This window comes from Ascaphus truei, chromosome 2, assembly GCF_040206685.1.
Source record: "Ascaphus truei isolate aAscTru1 chromosome 2, aAscTru1.hap1, whole genome shotgun sequence".
Lineage (NCBI taxonomy): Eukaryota > Metazoa > Chordata > Amphibia > Anura > Ascaphidae > Ascaphus > Ascaphus truei.
Genome location: NC_134484.1, coordinates 324676299 through 324691532, shown reverse-complemented (window position 1 = coordinate 324691532; position 15234 = coordinate 324676299). Strand labels below are relative to the sequence as shown.

The 15234-nt window shown below is 46.4% G+C and overlaps 1 protein-coding gene across 5 annotated transcripts in view; it reads right to left on the bottom strand.

Moving 5' to 3' along the window:
* GLI3 (GLI family zinc finger 3) overlaps positions 1-15234 on the bottom strand; it is a 233465-nt gene that overhangs the window by 142434 nt on the left and 75797 nt on the right. For all 5 annotated transcript variants that reach the window (XM_075586595.1, XM_075586592.1, XM_075586594.1 and 2 more), the window contains one exon: positions 13520-13762. In XM_075586595.1, the coding sequence (XP_075442710.1) occupies positions 13520-13762 (243 nt within the window). The remainder of the gene's footprint in view (positions 1-13519; positions 13763-15234) is intronic.

Sequence of the window (15234 nt, the reverse complement as noted above, 5' to 3'; positions counted from 1 at the left end):
TTGAAGTAATAGTTACCATCCGTCTGCAATGAAAGTCTTTCAGTTCTGCCTGATAAGTCAAACTCCCCGAGAGAACATTGCATTCCCCATGCAAACACTTTGGGGGGAAAAAAGATGATGAAGAAGAAGAAGAAGAAGACGAAGAAGGAGGAGTAACAGCTTCTTTGCCACGACAATCATAGAGATGCCTTCCCAAAAATGATTTTCTTCTAATCTGTGCTTTTAGGAAGCTGCCCCTTTCCTTTTATTAAACACAAAAACATTTTTTTTTTAAAACATAGCTGCTAACTTTTCAAAATTCACTTTGGGGCACATTTCCCCAAAATACACAATTTGAGTTTTACAACAAAGAGGTTTGCAGAGCGAAAGTGTCGGGGGGAGTTTGGGTAATTCAGTTTAGGGAAACGCCCCTCACACTATACAAACTGAAGGAATGTTGGGAGTTGAAGAAAAGAGGTTTGCAGAGAAAGATAGGCGGTTTGACATAGTACACTGAAAATGCAAAGATAGCTGCACAACACAATATATACAATTTCTGTTCGCTTTTAGAAAGAAATGCAATACACTGTGTTCTTTTGGTACTAAAGTGGATAACTATGTCAACTATGCATATAGGGACATATTTACTAAGTGTTGCTATACCACGCTACTTGAAAACATGAAACTGCCTCTGGTTACAATATGTTGGTCTCTGTCTCCTATGTTGCTTCTTTCGCTGTCACGGTCCCTTTTCTCTATTGATATACTGTGGCGTTACCCTCATCGGACATGTTGGACAAAAAACTGTGGAAATGCTACACATTTTCAAGTACCTCCCTAAAATGCCGGGAAAGTGGTCAACGAAGTTAAAAATAGAGCCCAAATTAGTCATCTTGAAAAGTCCACATTTTTCAACCAAAATGGAACAAAGGTATTATTTCTCGTGGTCACACTTCCTCTCGGAAAAGACACAAGCAGCAGTAGTGCTTTTACTGGGAGTAGCTGGGCACACTGAAGAAGCAGTTCATTGAAGGCCTTTATAAAACAGAGAACAGTACCCCATTAAGAGGACTCTGTGTGTTGTTTCTGGTGTGCAATCAATCATCTCATTACAACGCAGGGCTTGTAAAATCAAAGAAGAGATGTGTGACCATGTCTAATACGTTCACTTTCATAGACCAAAGAGCGTGCATCTTTATTGATTCCTCAAGCCCTCGTTGCGATTAGCATTTACAAGCATTCCACTGATTTCAGGGCAGAGCCTCTTGCAGACATACAGCTAATATGTCTGTGACAAATAATAAACCGCTGCTGAAAAATGGCTAAGCCACTGACTTTCTATGCCATGTTAAGTAGTTTAATAGCATTATGGATAAAAAATAAAGTAGTTTATTAAACAAACAAAAAAATAGAACTAATTTTAAAAATGAAAAGATTCCCATGTCTCAGACAGGTCTGCAACCCTACCCGTTCCCCATTATCTCCTAGCATACAGTGCTTCCACTGCAGCAAGGGATTCTGGGAGATGACATGCAAACAAGCACACAGTGTTATGTTTTGCTTCAAATCCATTTTAAAGTGGACCCCTATGAGCTTACAGTATGCCTGCCGCAAAAGGCTGAGTCCATAGTGACTTCAGCCGTGCGGAGGCGCGCTGAGGCTGAGGGAAAGCGGTTGCTTTCCCTGGCCTTAGTTTGCGCGCCATCCGGGGGCGTGTCAGGGGCGGGCCAGTGACGTCACCGAGCTGGTTCACCCTCATTGGGCAAACCGCTCACGTGACCGGCCCTGCGCTCCCGAGAGCGATCAAACGAAAAAATTATTGTCGGCTACGCTTCCGCATGCTTGCGGAAGCGTGCGCGAGCCCCTGCTAAAACCGCTCTCATTGCGGCTGCAGGGGCTCACTGACAAGCGTCAGCACGCCTCAGTGTGGGTCAGCGGATAAGCGCTGACCATGGACTCAGCCTAAAGCTGCGCTTATAGTGCCTGGCGACGGCGATGCAACGTTGCTCCAATACAAATTAATTGACTCCGTCGCAAGCACTTGCGTGACGGAGCAACGTCGCGTCAAAAATTTGCAAGCCGGGTAAATTTGATTTTTTTTAGAGACCGTCGCCACATGTGACCCCTTTAGTGACGTCACTGGCGACCGTCGCTAAAAAAACAAATGATACCTTTCGCTGGTGGCAACGGGTGACGTCACCGGCCGCGTCACCGTCGCCAGCACTATAAGCGTGGCCTTACACAGCTTTTCAGTACAGCCTGGGTTAAAGAAGTGCATATCTAGTAAATCTAATCACAGACAGCTGCTTCAACCTTTTGGGTCTCATCAGTGTGAGGCTGGTTATATTGATTTTGCCATGTGAAGCTGGGATGGGTTTCAACCACACAGTAAATAAGTTATGGTGGGTAAAAAGTGTCAAAACCCCTCGTACAGTACATAGTGAATAGAAATAACACTTGTGAGCTGCTGTATGATATACGGTGGAGAGTTTTTGTCACTTTTTTACCCATCATAACTTATTTAATGTATAAACGAAAAGGGAATGTTCTGCTTATATTAGCAGCATGTTAGGTGCTTCTGATGGTTCTGAATAGAGGCGCTTAATGTGCAAGCTTTTGCAGGTATCCCATTAGGGTAATCATTGCAGTCATGCATAGTCAATCTGTTGCTTTCACTCCTGCTGTACAAGTGGCACAGCGAGTGCAGACACTGAGCATACCAAGCACTGTATCAACACGCTGACATCCAGGTGCTGACGATCCCAGGTGCTGGTGGGTTAGCTGCATTTAGCAATGACAGCAACGGACAGAGAACCCTGACCCTGCGGGGACACTGGGAGCATTCTCTGCTGGCTGCACCACACCAAATGGCATCACTGGCACCTGTGACACATTTAGGAGGTGTCACTGAGAGCATAATGGGGGTCAAAGTGGCATTTGTCATCGCTCATGTTTTCTTTGCACATTCAGCTGCAGGGCTCTGAAATGAGATCATTTGCTTGCACAAACCCCCGTGACTCCCGGAGAACACTCCAGAATGTGTATGCTTCACTCGTGCGTTTTATAGGTTAATAGGAAACAGCCAGAGTGATCTCACCCGTTTTAAATGAACCAACCTCTAACACCTACTGCCTTCAGCTCTTTCTGGCTTTTCTTTAACACAAAGAGAGGCAACCAGTCCCCCTGCCGCAGAGAAAGAGAGCCAAACGTCTTACATAACTTGCTTTGAGTTTGAGCAAACTCTTATACTCTGGCTCAGTCTGGGTTCATCAGTTTTTAATTTTTTACACTTCATTTTTCTACTTTAACCTGTCGAGTGCCACAGCCCCACTCGTGATCATGTCCCAGCTCCTTAGGGAGGTCCCATGATCGCGGCGGCCCTTATCCTGGAAACAAAAGAGGCCTCCTCTTCCATTTTCCTGCGCTCCTGTGCGATCTCTCCGGGAAACTGAGCACTCGGCGGGTGTGACGTAGCCGCTACGTCATGGGAACCCTGGAGTGCCAGACCCCAAAGGGTTAAGAGATCCCTTTCCAAATCTGATGTTCCATTCAGGAGATGTAAGTATTTGAGATATTGTGTGTCCAGGAGGTTAAAATGGAGCTCTCCATAGAGCCCAGTGCAGTCTAAAGGATAGCATGGTAACCTCAGATGCTAGAGACTTAGGCTGCGTTTATAGTACTGGCTACAGCGACGGCGGCAAAAAGCCGCAAAGCAACTTAATGTAGTCAGTAGCGACCGTCCATAGTGGGCGCGATGGCGACGTGTGATGTCACAGTGACCAAAATCGCTGTAGTCAAAAGAATTTGAGATTTCCAGAGACAGCCGCATCACGTGACTGGCTGCAGTCAATCACATAGCCCCTTGCTGCCAGCGACATTGCACACCAGTGTGCCACTTTGGCGACGGCGACGTGTGATGTCACGATAGCATCGCCGTCGCTGTAGCCAGCACTATAAACGCACATTAAGAAAATCCAGATTTCTTTACACTATATTTGAATGTAATTTTATTTATTTATTTTTAAGGGCAGGACATGTGCAGAGGGCAAGTTAACTGACATCACATGAGTTAAACTAATATACAGTAGGTTATGGAAATTTAAACCAGCATTTCATGATTAGGATTAGCGTGTAAATTAATATTGTGCCTTCGAAAGTAATACTGAAAGCAGCAATACTACATCACCCCCCTCCTTTTTTCTTATGTGTATATGTAAAGCGTGTGACAATGTATAATTCTACATTCTTACCTAAGCTGGCAATCTTTTGCTGCTCCTGTTATAAATCTGTCAAAATCTTTGTTTGGTTGATTGTGTGCCTTTCAGATTCAATCAATCCTTCAGTCTGTGAACTCAGCAGCTACAATGTATCTGGATATTACTACGGTAACATTATCTATTGTTACAGTTTGCAGCTCAAACTGCTTGGAATATTGGCAACAAATTAACACAAACAGGAAAGTGTTGCAATTATCTTGCACTGCTGGGGAGGTGGGATAAAACCTGCTATAGAAATCAAAGAATGCTCAGCATTTTAAAACTCATTAAAAATAGCATTAAAGCAGCCGTCCAAGCTGCCGTTTTTTCTTTTCTTTCAATTGTTCCCCTTTATTATGTGCATCAATAAAATCCACATATTGATAAATAATTAGCTAAATTGCCGATCGATTCATTCTCCTGTGATCGATCGGCGAAGATGTGGCTGGTGGTTCACTAAATAACGGCAGAGGAGTATTGACTCATTATCTGTGACTTTGTAAATGGTTGCTATAGAAACAAAACATGCTTGTTACATTATAATACATTAAAAATGTAACACAGAGTTGTTTTTAAAAAATGTTACAAGTGTTTTCTCATAATACAAAACTGAATTAATTTAAATAAATTTTTTAAAAAAACATAGGATATAGCTTGGTATGTAGCTTTAAGAGTTAAATTAAAAAATAATAAACAGTCACTATAATCTAATACTACAGAACTGATTTATTTAAAAAAAACAAAAAAAAACAACAAGATTTCATATGTTTTGCTGCTTGAATATGACTAAACATACTTTCAAAAGATGAAAACACTATTTACTTAAAATGTATGTACACATCATGCTACATCATGTAGTCTTTATTACTGTGCCTCCATCCCTGCATCACTGCATCATGCTGTCTTAGTTATTCACCAACAGAGAAACAATATGTGTGTGGGGAAATGGATATTGGTTTAGTAAATAAGAGGTGGGTGTTAAAAGCAACAAGGAGAAGCAGGTTGCAGACCAGTCTCACACATGTGAATATGATCACAATAGGTACTTTTTATTTAAGAGGATCTAGATCCAGGGTGGGCAACACTGTCGCCATTCGCCACTTGTGGCGAATTGGCAGTAAAACTGTGGCGAACAGGGCTGCCGGGACACTCTGTGTGACCCACAACGGCCCCCTCAAACACCCCCCCTTCCTTGGTAAGGAGCGCGCTCCAGTGGTGTGACGTGCTCCCCTCCCTCCCACACCCCCGCCTGCTTCAGCATGCGCGTGACACATGCGCTCCCTCCCCTCCGAGGCCACTCCATGACGCGCTGATGCCACGCGCTCCCTCCCCTCCGAGCACGCTCCAGCGTGACTCGCTCCCCCCGAGCACACTCCAGCGTGATGCGCTCCCCCCTGAGCACGCTTCAGCGTGACGCGCTGACGCCGTCTGCCCCCACTGCCGCCCATCCGCTTGCCACTGCCGCCCATCCGCCTGCCACTTCCGCCCATCCGCCAGTCACCGCATCCCGTCCGCCTGGCACCGCCGCGCTGCAATCTGGTAGGTGCAGGGGGAGATGAAGGGTGCAGGGGGGAGGTGCAGGGGGAAGATGAAGGGTGCAGGGGGGAGGTGCAGGGGGAAGATGAAGGGTGCAGGGGGGAGATGAAGAGTGCAGGGGGAGGATGAAAAGTGCAGGGGGGTGATGAAGGATGAAGAGTGCAGGGGGAGATGAAGGATGAAGAGTGCAGGGGGGAAATGAAGGATAAAGAGTGCAGGGGGGAGAATGAAGAGTGCAGGGGGGAGAATGAAGAGTGCAGGGGGGAGATGAAGGATGAAGAGTGCAGGGGGGAGAATGAAGAGTGCAGGGGGGAGAATGAAGAGTGCAGGGGGGAGATGAAGGATGAAGAGTGCAGGGGGGAGAATGAAGAGTGCAGGGGGGAGAATGAAGAGTGCAGAGGGGAGAATGAAGAGTGCAGGGGGGAGAATGAAGAGTGCAGAGGGGGAGATGAAGGATGAAGAGTGCAGGGGGAGAATGAAGAGTGCAGGGGGGAGAATGAAGAGTGCAGGGGGGAGATGAAGGATGAAGAGTGCAGGGGGGAGAATGAAGAGTGCAGGGGGAGATGAAGGATGAAGAGTGCAGGGGGGAGATGAAGGATGAAGCGTGCAGGGGGGAGATGCAGGATGAAGAGTGCAGGGGGAGGATGAAGAGTGCAGGGGGAGGATGAAGAGTTCAGGGGGAGATGAAGGATGAAGAGTGCAGGAGGAGATGAAGGATGAAGAGTGCAGGGGGGATATGAAGGATGAAGAGTGCAGGGAGAGGATGAAGAGTGCAGGGGGATATGAAGGATGAAGAGTGCAGGGGGAGGATGAAGGATGAAGAGTGCAGGGGGAGATGAAGCATGAATAGTGCAGGGGGAGGATGAAGGATGAAGAGTGCAGGGGGAGATGAAGCATGAAGAGTGCAGGGGGAGGATGAAGAGAGCAGGGGAGAGATGAAGGATGAAGAGTGCAGGGGGGATATGAAGGATGAAGAGTGCAGGGGGAGGATGAAGAGTGCAGGGGGGAGATGCAGGATGAAGAGTGCAGGGGGAGGATGAAGAGTGCAGGGGGAGGATGAAGAGTGCAGTGGGAGGATGAAGAGTGCAGGGGGAGGATGAAGAGTGCAGGGGGAGGATGAAGAGTGCAGGGGGAGGATAAAGAGTGCAGGGGGGAGATGAAGGGTGCAGGGGGGAGGTGCAGGGGGAAGATGAAGGGTGCAGGGGGGAGATGAAGAGTGCAGGGGGAGGATGAAAAGTGCAGGGGGGTGATGAAGGATGAAGAGTGCAGGGGGAGATGAAGGATGAAGAGTGCAGGGGGGAAATGAAGATAAAGAGTGCAGGGGGGAGAATGAAGAGTGCAGGGGGGAGAATGAAGAGTGCAGGGGGGAGATGAAGGATGAAGAGTGCAGGGGGGAGAATGAATAGTGCAGGGGGGAGAATGAAGAGTGCAGGGGGGAGAATGAAGAGTGCAGGGGGGAGATGAAGGATGAAGAGTGCAGGGGGGAGAATGAAGAGTGCAGAGGGGAGAATGAAGAGTGCAGGGGGGAGAATGAAGAGTGCAGGGGGGAGATGAAGGATGAAGAGTGCAGGGGGAGAATGAAGAGTGCAGGGGGGAGAATGAAGAGTGCAGGGGGGAGATGAAGGATGAAGAGTGCAGGGGGGAGAATGAAGAGTGCAGGGGGAGATGAAGGATGAAGAGTGCAGGGGGGAGATGAAGGATGAAGCGTGCAGGGGGGAGATGCAGGATGAAGAGTGCAGGGGGAGGATGAAGAGTGCAGGGGGAGGATGAAGAGTGCAGGGGGAGATGAAGGATGAAGAGTGCAGGAGGAGATGAAGGATGAAGAGTGCAGGGGGGATATGAAGGATGAAGAGTGCAGGGAGAGGATGAAGAGTGCAGGGGGATATGAAGGATGAAGAGTGCAGGGGGAGGATGAAGGATGAAGAGTGCAGGGGGAGATGAAGCATGAAGAGTGCAGGGGGAGGATGAAGAGAGCAGGGGAGAGATGAAGGATGAAGAGTGCAGGGGGGATATGAAGGATGAAGAGTGCAGGGGGAGGATGAAGAGTGCAGGGGGGAGATGCAGGATGAAGAGTGCAGGGGGAGGATGAAGAGTGCAGGGGGAGGATGAAGAGTGCAGGGGGAGATGCTGGATGAAGAGTGCAGGGGGAGGATGAAGAGTGCAGGGGGAGGATGAAGAGTGCAGGGGGAGGATGAAGAGTGCAGGGGGGAGATGAAGGATGAAGAGTGCAGGGGGGATATGAAGGATGAAGAGTGCAGGGGGAGGATGAAGAATGCAGGGGGGAGATGAAGGATGAAGAGTGTAGGGGGAGGATGAAGAGTGCAGGGGGGAGATGAAGGATGAAGAGTGCAGGGGGGAGATGAAGGATGAAGAGTGCAGGGGGAGGATGAAGAGTGCAGGGGGGAGATGCAGGATGAAGAGTGCAGGGGGAGGATGAAGAGTGCAGGGGGAGATGAAGGATGAAGAGTGCAGGAGGAGATGAAGGATGAAGAGTGCAGGGGGGATATGAAGGATGAAGAGTGCAGGGAGAGGATGAAGAGTGCAGGGGGGATATGAAGGATGAAGAGTGCAGGGGGAGGATGAAGAGTGCAGGGGGAGGATGAAGAGTGCAGGGGGAGGATGAAGAGTGCAGGGGGGAGATGAAGGATGAAGAGTGCAGGGGGGATATGAAGGATGAAGAGTGCAGGGAGAGGATGAAGAGTGCAGGGGGGATATGAAGGATGAAGAGTGCAGGGAGAGGATGAAGAGTGCAGGGGGGATATGAAGGATGAAGAGTGCAGGGGGAGGATGAAGAGTGCAGGGGGGAGATGAAGCATGAAGAGTGCAGGGGGAGATGTAGGGTATAGGGGTGAGATGAAGGGTGCAGGGGGGAGGTGATGGGGAGGTTAAAGGAGAAGGTGTTGAGGGGGGTTAAATGAGATGGTGAGGAGATGATGATGAGGAGGGTATTGGTGGTGGCGTGAGAGGATAAGGGGGGTTGCGGTTTGAGGGCCGTTCTATAGTGCGTGCGCTTGCTGCGCCGTGCGCGCGGCAGTTATAGTTGGCTGAGGTTAGTCAGCCTTTCTATAATGGTGCCACGCGCGCAAGGCAGTGAGTGTTCTGACGGGGAAGAGGAGGAAAATAAAAATTTTGCGCCGCTACCGCCACTGAAATGTGTGTGTGTGTGTGTACAATGTTAATAAATAATTTATTAAAGTATTTCTTTATTTCAAACGTATTTATAACACACACACACACACACACACACACTGTGCCTCACTCGCTCACAGCATACACACAAAAAGCATGCGTCACGTGCACGTGCGTTCGCACGGCGCACACACTATAGAACGGCCTTAAGAATTTATAAACTTGTTCAAACAGTGTGTTTAAAATTTTCGCATGCGCAACATAATACCTCAATTTTTACATTGTGTGGCTATTTTCACTTCTAATTCGCCACACCTGTGGCTGCATTGAAAAATAGGTTGCCCACCCCTGCTCTAGATATAGATAGATAGATAGATAGATAGATAGATAGATAGATAGATAGATAGATAGATAGATAGATAGATAGATAGTCAGTATTTCAGACTGAAAAAAGGGGATGACCGGCGCCAAAAAGGTTAAATACCAAACCAATACAGGTGTGACAGTCCAAATGCAGTCCTTGAGATGATGAAATATGATGATTCTCACCTCAGCAGGATATATGTGGAAAAAGAGAAAAGAAAAACAGATAATGGTGCAGTAAAACAACACTGGGGGGGTGGACAAGGACTAACAATTTGAGACATACAAGACATACAAACGTTAAACACTAGCACGGCCTTTATATTAATAAAAGCAAATTTATTGTGGTGTGGAAAGTGCATAAACCGCATCCGGAGGGGTAAAATTACAACCCTACTCACAAGATGCTGGAAAGGTTATTAAGGCAACGAACTGGATGCATGCAGCTTGGCTCTCAAGATGGCGACTTCGAGTTTATAGAGTGTTTCTAGGTCGTGGTGAAGTCTGCAGTCCCAAAAGGAGAAATCTGCAGTCTTCAAAGTGCTACAACCGATTTGCGGCGTTATCGCGGTTGCTGAGGAGGACTGGAGGACTGGAGAAAGTGAGCCTGTGGTGGTACTACAGCGGAGGAGACGTCACATCCGCCCAGAGGCCCCTGTCATCTGAGTCACCTGTCTTCCATCCCGGTCACGTGTGGACGCCAGGCAAAGTGCTCCGGTCGCCATCTTGAGAGCCAAGCTGCATGCATCCAGTTCGTTGCCTTAACCTTTCCAGCATCTTGTGAGTAGGGTTGTAATTTTACCCCTCCGGATGCGGTTTATGCACTTTCCACACCACAATAAATTTGCTTTTATTAATATAAAGGCCGTGCTAGTGTTTAACGTTTGTATGTCTTGTATGTCTCAAATTGTTAGTCCTTGTCCACCCCCCCAGTGTTGTTTTACTGCACCATTATCTGTTTTTCTTTTCTCTTTTTCCACATATATCCTGCTGAGGTGAGAATCATCATATTTCATCATCTCAAGGACTGCATTTGGACTGTCACACCTGTATTGGTTTGGTATTTAACCTTTTTGGCGCCGGTCATCCCTTTTTTTCAGTCTGTCACTCTGACTGGTTGTACCACCAGTCATTTACCTGGCTGCCTTACACTTTGTTATTTCATTTGAAATATCATTAGCGCTGTTTTGCACCTATCTTTTTTCAGTATTTCAGACTGCTTTATTTATTTCTACTCTGCATTCTGCTTCACTACTGTGATGCAAAATGTGGCCGGACTAATGAAAATTAATTCAACGCTTTAATCGCTATAGAATAATCCCATTTTTAAAAATAAATCAATTTAGCAGTTTTCTTTAACCCCACCAGGAAAACAACAAAAAAAATAATAATAATTAACCGGATCCTGCAACAAACATTAAAGATGTCTACAAGCCCATCAATTACTTTCTTTTTAGAAAGGATTTTAAAACAAAAAAACATGTCTCATTATAGTACACCGCTGAAGAGAAAAAAAAGTAGCTGGTGAAAATTATTAAAAGTTGTGACCCACTTTGATCTGCTTCCTCAATGAGTTAGCATTCCTGTTTTTATGCGGCATACCCACTAATGAACGGATAGCATTAGCTTTTATCCCTGGCACTTTTCTCAGAGCACTAATCAGCTGTCCTTGCTAATCAGTCATCTGGTCAATGACCTTTTAACATAAACGTTAAAAGTTTGGGGAATCATGTGATAAAATACAACAGACTGGGAGCCTGTTTGTGGGCCTCCAAGTGTCATCTGGAATTGGAGACCAAAAGGTTAAATGGCAAAGCCATATCCTGCCCGGGTGATAAATCTGCGATCCACAGGCGTAAGCTTTGACACCTCAAGACATACTTTATTACTACAGAACTTAAATAGAAACAGCCTTCAGGTTTTTCCGATCCACATCTGTGTTCAAACATCAGATCACTTGTTATTTTAATTTTTTTTTCCCGTATCAATTGTTGAGTGAGGTCAAAAATTACAAAAAGTTGCGTTTAAAAATGGTCAAACACAATTTATTATATCAGGTTTTTCCATAAAGATGCAGTTTACTCACAGCTCAAGTGTATCAGAATAAAACATGCCTGCGGTACCGTTCTTTTTAATATGCTTTAGTTCAAATCCTTCTCTTTTAGACATTGTTAATGTAACCACTCTATTTTACTGTGCCTCAGATTATACGCCTGGTGCTGAGGTGGGGGCCTGAGTCCTTATATCTATGATAAATACCCCACGTGGGTGGAGCAAACACTTGGATGTATAACTGATTTATATAGATGTATGTATTCAATGGTTAACAGGAACCCAGTGATCCTTAGACACAGGATCACCACACACAAATAACAAAACAATTCTCATTACAGTTCACATAAGAGCTGCGTGCGTGTGTGATATTGTCAGCATTAGAGGCCTCCCAATCCTGGGTATTCAGGCCTATATTTGAGGTACCGGTACACCGTTGGAGCTCGTGTTTGTACTTGGGTGTAGCAGGCCTGTACTGTGCAAAGGTTTGTTTTAGTACTACAATATCCTATGACCGTTGGGGGGTCCCCTCCGTCAGCAGTCTTCCTCTGTACCCTTCCGAATCTCGGCTGCTGGGCTATTCAGTTCTTTAGGCTGCTCTCTGTCCTCTCGGCCGATCTGCAGTCTCACACGCGCGGGACTCGTACAGGTCCCGTCACACCGGCTACTCTTGATCGAGCCTCACTACTCCAGGCCCATGCAGATCTGATATGAACTGTCATGGCTGCCCCCTTTTAAGGCTCACTCTCCTTCTTAGGCCCTCCTACATCACCAGCCTTTCTACTGGCTCATAATAGTCACATGTCCCTCAGAGAGGAACCTGCTAGGGGGCAGTGTGCATGTGTTGCTTGCCATACACAGGGGGTTACATCAAATGTATATCTTGAATGACATGACAAACTTAAAACAAGGAGAACTGTGAGTTTGAGTAGACTCAACAGAGTCCTGCCTCAAATCTATTAAAAAAAGATTTTAAATAATGTCGCCATGAGTGCTCCTTTAAGGACAATGGATTATACAGTGAAGAACACTTTAATCCTTGAGCACCGGAGGCAAATAGCCATCACTCCTCCGAGCGGTCACGTGATTGAGACGTTCCTTTACCCTGAAACAAAAGAGGAGGAGTTCTCCTCTTTCATTTCCCTGCACTACAGATCGCGTCCTGCACACGCCATCTCTTCAGGCATGAATCTGGAGTGTCAGACCCCATGACATAGTGGCTACATCTTGGGCCTCCCAAAGATTCAAGCAGAAATCCTGCCTGACAACCCCTCACCCATTTTTTTTTTTAAAGGATGGTAACCAATAGTTCCCCAAGTTGAACTACGTAATTTTTCACCCCTGGGGTCCCCGGTAAGTATCTTCGGAAAGGGAGGATCCCTGGAACTAACTCTGTTCAGTTCCCGGGGGCGCTCTGGATATCAAAGGCTAACCCCCCCCCCAAAAAAGGGGGGGACGGGTTAAAAAAACGATCGGTCGGCGGGATTGCTGCTTTAAAATGAGTCACTGCCTGTGACAACCCACTGCAAGAACTTAAGTAATGTGGTTTGGGGTAAACACAACACAATAAAAACAAAATCAAGGCCTTGTGATTAATGCCCAGGCCTCTGAAGAAGGAAACCATGTGCCAGATCCAGGTGACTTGTTTTCCGTCTTGAGCCATACTTTACGAGCGAAGCTTCATGAGCTAAGGCGTCCCTGTGTCTGTATTGTTTTACTGAGTAGCATACAGTGTCAGGGGTACTGGGTAAGGCAATAAGCAACGTGTGCTTAGAAAGGAAGATAGGGAATGTACAGATGTGTTCAGCTATGCATTGTGAAATGAGACTGTAAACTACACTAACACTCGCTATTGTGAGCTCTTCAAGGCAATGACTATTTTCTTTCGGTGTGTACCATATACACCTATTATATAATATCTCCATATACGATGGAGCAAACATTATTACACCCGTTAAGGCAATGCGTTGCGTTAACGCGGGCACATTATTTAATAGTAGAGCGCTATTGAAAACAATGGTTAAGGAGAGAACCCATGTGTTAGCTAAGGCGTTAACTCGTGTTAACGGGGGTAATAACGTCTGTCGCATCTCTATATGTAATTTGTGTACAGCACTGTGTACACGGTTGGCAAATGTGAATAATAATATGCTTGCATATATATCAAACGGGTCATCGGGGTAACAAACAGCAATGGTACTTACGGTAATGTGGGTCGATATAACCATTCCTTGGGTCCATAGCAAAGACAGTGCCGCGGTATGGAACGGAAGGCTCGGGCAGGTGTGTTATAGATCCATGGATCTCCTTCTTTATTAATGAGGCTCTTTCCTCGCTCGATGTAGAAGGCTCCTCACTGATTTTACTGAGGCCTTGCCCTCCTTGTGGCTGCATTGTGATCGCGTTTCTTCTCTCTCTGTGATAGGTCTGTACTGGACTTTCATCCTCTGGGAGACAAAAAAAGAAAGAAAAGAGTTAGAATATAATAAGGAATATGGCAATGTCAGCAAACACGGTTTTTAAGATGTCACGCGGCGTTTTCTCACCGGCTTTACAATACTCTGCTTATGGCCGGTGCAAATTGTGTGCTGTGTGCTGTGTGCTGTGTGGTGTGTGTTTGTAGAAGGTTGTCGAAGTCAAAAGTTCAATTTTTCTAAGGTTTACTCTATGAAAAAAAACCCCTGAAATTCAGAGCACCCACCTGAAACATTCTATGGTATTTTCATTTGAGGTCTAATCATCTGAAGAGGGCCCCCACTTACTTATGTCATTGAACAGACTTGAACTTAAGCAGAACCCAGCATGTGTGCTAAATCCTAAAAATATATGAAGCACAGGAAACCATGTTTACGTTAACCCCTTTAGTGCTCTAATGACGTACGGTGTACATTATGAGTGGCCAAATCCAGTCCTCAAGGACCACCAACAGGTCAGGTTTCCAGGATAGTCCTTCTTACTGAGCCACTGATTGAGCCACCAGTGCTGAAGCAGGGACATCCTTAAGACCTGAGCTGTTGGTGGCCCTTGAGGACTGGAGTTGGCCACCCCTTCTGTACATCAATATAGCTGCCACGCCAGGGGCCTTTATGACGTACACCACACGTCATTGGCCTTTGCTAGATTTTCGGCGCTGGATCACGTACCACACTGAACGGGCGGGCGGCGGGCCACACCCCCCACCCGGGCGGGCGGCGGGCCACACCTCCCACCCGTCCCGATGACCAGAACAGAAACGGCATCACGTGATTGCGCCGAAGAGCTGTCATGTGATGCAAAGGTGCTGGAGGGTTTGTGGCCGTGGGGGTTGCATGACCCTCCAGCACTGAAAGGGTTAACAGGATAAGGGCACCAAACATAAACATAAAAGACCATATTTACTAAATGGTGCTATTACGTAAGACACTTCACTAGAAGATAGATATATAAGGTCTTTTTTTAAAACTTTCTAAAGTATGTGTGAATAGCTTTACTGAACAAATGCCGATATTTTTAAATGTCAGGCACAGTACCACTACTTTTTTGAAGCCATCTTGCCCACTGAGTAAAAATGACTTTGCAATATTATATATGCAAACCCAGACTGTGCTGAAAAGCTGTGTAATACGGCAGGCATACGCTTATAGGGGGTCCATCTTAAAATAGACAAGAAGCAAAAGGTGAGCTCATTTACATGTATTTTCCCAGAATCCCTGGCTGCAGTGGAAGCACTGCATGTTAAGAGATAATGGGGAAAAACAGGGTTGCAGACCTGTCTGAGGCATGTGAATGTGTTCACAAGTGATATTTGTATTTCCTATATATGATATAGGAAGTTACATTTCTTTTAGGTACCTCTTACATTACTGTTATGACAATCAATGACAGTCACAAGAGTTGGCACACGAGGGGGCCTTGGGACTGGCGTTTACTGGGTGCCTCT